This window comes from Cyprinodon variegatus, unplaced genomic scaffold (assembly GCF_000732505.1).
Source record: "Cyprinodon variegatus isolate N-32 unplaced genomic scaffold, C_variegatus-1.0 Scaffold376, whole genome shotgun sequence".
In the NCBI taxonomy this organism is placed as follows: domain Eukaryota; kingdom Metazoa; phylum Chordata; class Actinopteri; order Cyprinodontiformes; family Cyprinodontidae; genus Cyprinodon; species Cyprinodon variegatus.
Genome location: NW_015150829.1, coordinates 30432 through 35205, shown reverse-complemented (window position 1 = coordinate 35205; position 4774 = coordinate 30432). Strand labels below are relative to the sequence as shown.

General features: G+C 43.1%; 1 protein-coding gene across 1 annotated transcript in view; it reads right to left on the bottom strand.

Annotated features, from left to right (window-relative positions):
- The window catches only part of ptpro (protein tyrosine phosphatase, receptor type O), a gene marked incomplete at its 5' end in the record, with an annotated part of 34430 nt that overhangs the window by 9634 nt on the left and 20022 nt on the right, over positions 1-4774 (bottom strand). The window contains 5 exons of the mRNA XM_015386745.1: positions 180-294; positions 370-460; positions 539-620; positions 1618-1653; positions 3896-3979. Coding sequence (XP_015242231.1) covers positions 180-294; positions 370-460; positions 539-620; positions 1618-1653; positions 3896-3979 — 408 coding nt within the window. The remainder of the gene's footprint in view (positions 1-179; positions 295-369; positions 461-538; positions 621-1617; positions 1654-3895; positions 3980-4774) is intronic.

The following is a 4774-nucleotide window of genomic DNA, read 5'->3' as shown; positions in this document are numbered from 1 at the left end:
GCGACAAAAAATATTATTTATTATCTTTAAATCACCACAAATGTATTAGTTTTAGGTATAAATAATGATCCATTGATTATTCCTTGCTGACCGGACTTTTCCTTTTTTGAACATTAGTTTAAAACCTTGATCTGGATCAGTCCTTATTAACCAATAGCACCATGGGTCCGTATTTGGACCGAGGCTGTGGGGGTTCTGGTTCTGAACGGATACTCACTGGGATGTAGTTGGCGTTGATGTAGTCGGCCCCTTCGTCGTTGTGCATGGAGATCAGCTTCACTCGGCTGAAGTCATCTGAGATCAGAGGTTAGGTCAGTTAAGGAGTAACAGATGGTGTGAGATTTGAGCGGGAACCGGTTCTGGACTCACAGGGCAGGATGTTGGTGTATCGGTTCTTGGGCCGGTTGATGGGCAGGTCTGCAGCGTCGTGGGACACGTCCAGGCCGACGCTCTTCAGCTCCTGGAAAACATCCCACAGACTGAGAGCTGCTTCTGGTCCGAACAGAACCGCCCTGTTTCTAAGCTCCTCCTGACGTACCTCAAACTGCAGAGAGAACTTGTAGGCCGAGTCCTTGCTCATGTCCTTGTAGAAGGCCTCAAAGTCGTCCAGCTGCACAGGGCTGAAACACAAACCTTCATCATCATCATCATCCAGCTGCAGGGAGGGGAGACGACAACAAACATCTGGGAGGGATGTGGATCAGGGAGCAGCAGCAGAACCTAAAGGTGATGCAGGGATCTACTGATGTTCATGGAGACGCACTGAGCCAGCAGGAAAGTTCTGGACTATATCTGCAGGGTCAGAACCGGCTCTGGGTTCTCTTTACTGGGAACCAGAGGTTCGGCCAAACCGACAGTTTGACGTCCTAAAAACTAAACGGATCCTAACATGACAGGTCAGCAGAACCACAGGCTGATCAGCACCAGTGGTTCTAGAAGAAGGACGGTTCTGCTCACGTCTGAGACGATTAGAACCGGGGTTGGGCCTGAAAAGAGCTCGCTGCCGGGCAGACGACCATCAGCTGAACGTTCTGGTTCCGGATCTCCAGCTTCAGGAAGTGGACTTTCCGGACATTGGCCCCGACCAATCAGCAGAGCAGAACCTCAGCTTTGTTCGGTTCAGGACATCCAAGTAGAAACGTGTTCTACTATCAGAACCATTCCTGCTCCGCGGCTCCAACAGAACCAGTTGTGCCGTCTCGCTGTTCTAACGCCTAAAGCTGATCTAGACCTCATCCGGTCCTGTTCTAAAAGCAAACCAGAACCACTAACTGTTCCCCAGAAGCCCGGTCCAAAGGTTTATACCATCAACTGATGGTTCTGAAGGATCAGACATTCCAGATCCTCTGAACCTCCTTTAACCTTCCAGGGATTCCGGTTCTGGACCTGTCAGAACGGGTTCTGGTCTTGTTGCTGTTGGTAACGCAGGAGCAGACAGATGGATGAACGGATCAGTGAGAAATGAAGTCAGGAACTCCGACTGGAGCCTCTGATGGGAGGAGCTGTGTGGGTGTGATGGTGAAGCAGTTGGTTGAAGGTTCTGGTTCGGTTCTGGTTCGGTTCTGCGGCCGACGAGGAACGAACACAAACGGACCAGAAGCCGCTGGGATCTGTTACCTTGTTAGCTTCCGTTTCTTTAAAGCCGTCTTGCTCCTATAAAATACAAACAGCGTGATCTTCACCTTCATCATCCTCGGCTTCAGCCCAGGACCGTCTGTGCAGCAGTACTGCCCCCTGCTGGTCGCTCGCAGTCACATCAACTTTTGTAAAGAATAATTCATCAGATTTTTTTTTTTTACAGAACAAATGATGATTTAATGAGCAGTGAGATGGTTCTGGTCCAATCAGGAGGCGGAGCTGCGCAGACGAACCTATTGGGTCACAGCATCTGAAGAAACGCCTTAAATACCGTATTTCCTCAAAGTAAAATAATATTTTACAAAATCATAACTTTCAAAAATATAAATTTACAATAATTTTATTTGAGATTTAATTAATAATCCTAAGAAAGTGTATAAAATCTTGTGTAGAATGAACAGGGCTCATCATTTTATGTTCTTTTCTGATTCTTCCAGCATCTCTTTGGGTCGGCAGCAGACTAGAGAACGGTACCAGAAGGTTCTGCTACCATCAGGCTTCGGCTGAGGAAATACGGTATTCAGATGGAAGAATAATAAAAACTCACAGTGCTGCAGCACATTTCTCAGACTCAGAGGGCTCTTAAACCCAAATAACCAGCCTGGAAGTCTGTGGCTGAAAGTTTCCATCCGTTTGCTTTTTTATGCAACAAAAACAAACAAAAAATCATCCAGAAAAGCTAGATTTGGTTGGTTTTAACTATTTACAGAACGAAAAAATATTGGTTTTTTTTATTTCAATTATTTCCAGTCTGCAGAAAATAAAATAGTCCTTTCACTTCTTCTTCGGTCTCACGTTACAGGAAAAAATACGGTTTCTTCAGCCACAGCCTCCAGAGAGGAACCCAAACATCAGACCAACTTCATGCAGACAGCTGAGCTCCACCAGTTTCCTCACTCTGGATTTTACTCTAAACTCTTCAAGCTTTTTTTGCTTTGAAGGGACTCAGATTTTTCCCACAATCTGTTCTGATCGTTGGGAGGAAATGTGAAGCAGCTAACCAGGAACATGCAGATCTACAGAACCTGAGACTACAGTGCTACAGAGTGACTGACGGCATGCAGCAAAGCACAGTTAGCATCATCACTGGAAAAATTCTACATCTAGATAAGTCATTTTTTCTTTAAGTAAGTCCATTTGTTCTTGGATTGAGGAGGTAAAAGAGACATTTTTCCAATGGAGGAAGACGATTTACACTTAAAATAAGAAAACACAACTACATTGTCTTATTTCAAGTGCATTTTATCTAATTATCTTATTTTAGGAGTAGAAATACTCATTCCATTCTCATTTACCTACTCAAATTAAGGTTAAATACTATTAATTTAGGAACTTTTACTAATTTCTAGATTGTTTTTCCAGTGCAGGCTGTCGTACATCCGCCATGTTAGTGAGATCCGCCACAGTTCAACAAGAAATCTGGAGTCTTTCTGTCGATCCAGGACTTTCAGACAGAGGGATACAATATAAACTAAAATAAAGATTCTGGTGTCGTCTGTTTATCCACAAACAGTCAGAAACGCATTCGCTTTGTCGACAGGAACACATCCCTGCAGGAATTTTTATCTGATAAAATTTAAATCTAGTTTCTGATGTTCCTCTTCTTTGCTTATTTCATTTAGGCTTAATAAATCACTGCAGACATCTGCAAAAAAAAAAAAAAAAGGATCCCATGCAGGATTTCTGCCAAATATGTTTTTTTGCGTCACTTTTTATTTTCCATTCCAGTTTTTAATGTTTTTGCCTTTGGTTGGATTCACATTTTAAATATTAAAATTATAATGCTGTTTTAGAAGCTTCTAATGTGAAAAATTTAGCAAAAGGTTAAAACTATTTGCTTTAAAAATGTGTTGTAAATGGTCAAAAGCTGTAGTATCACGTTTATATAAAACAATGGTTTTCTTTCTATTTCTTAAACTTAAAACACTAAATTTCCCCCCAGCTGGATGATCAGCATAAAAACCAAAGTTTGTGGCCAAAGTGTCAAGATATTAATGTGACGAAACCAGCGGGTTGAGGGAAACCACCATGGTGATTTTTACTTTTTTCTCAGTTTTTTTATAGAAACAAAGAGGCGGAGTCTTGAAGGAAAATGCATTTTTAAAGATGTTTGTGGAAAAATGCAGAGAACAACCAGATGAATCTGTCAGCTCTGGATCTACTTCTCTACGTCTGAATTAGAAGTGTTTCTGCTGAGCGGTGCGGACTGTGGCGGCTACGTAAACATGCCCCTAAAGTGCAGCAGGCGCTTACTTACCACGGATTAATATAAAAAGCCAAAAGATAGTCAGTCCAAAGGCAGGATGGCAGGAGGGTAAGGAAGGCAAAGAGGCTTCTTCGCCTGAAGGGGTTCAAATAAACACAAAAAAAGAGAAAATAAAGAGAACAGACACCATGGGGGGGGCGACAGGGTGGGGGACAAAACATGGAGCTCCGTTAGTAAAGAGGCACAGAGCTTCACATTAGTGCAGAACACAGAGTTAATGCATCACGCAGCCGCCGCTCAGAGACGCCCGTTGTCTCTGCAGGACAACAGGAGTCTGTCTGCAGCCCGTCTCACTGAACAACCTGCAGCCTCAACCTGTGACATCACTGCATTGCCCTGGCTCCGCCCACAGCCGGGACTCCAACTGTTTTCTGTTTCCTGACACGTCCCTGATGACCTCATGGACACCATCAGTGATGCTGCATTGATTTTTCCTTCAGAATCAGCCTGAAGCTTTGTTATATTAAACAATTAAAGATGTTAAATATTTGTTAAAACCAGGAGCGGATTACGATTAGGTAAAACTAGGCGGTTGCCTACGGCCTCAACTTCCTGGGGGGCCCTATAAAACTCTGTTTGCATGTATGGTTAATACAACTATTGCTTATTTTTGCACATTAATTATGTTTTTGATAAAAATCCTTTCACTAAAATGCCATCAGAACACTTATAATATTAAATGTGTCTCAGCCCAAAAACAACCCACCCACCCCCTATGTCCACCATATTGGATCAGTCCATTTGCTGCACATGTTCAGAAAGGTCCAAACAGGCAGCAGCAAACCATTTGAAAGAAATTATGCAAAGAGCAGGGATGACAACTTAGCGCATTTGTTGCTATTTTTAGCAACTTTTCAGACCCCTCTAGCA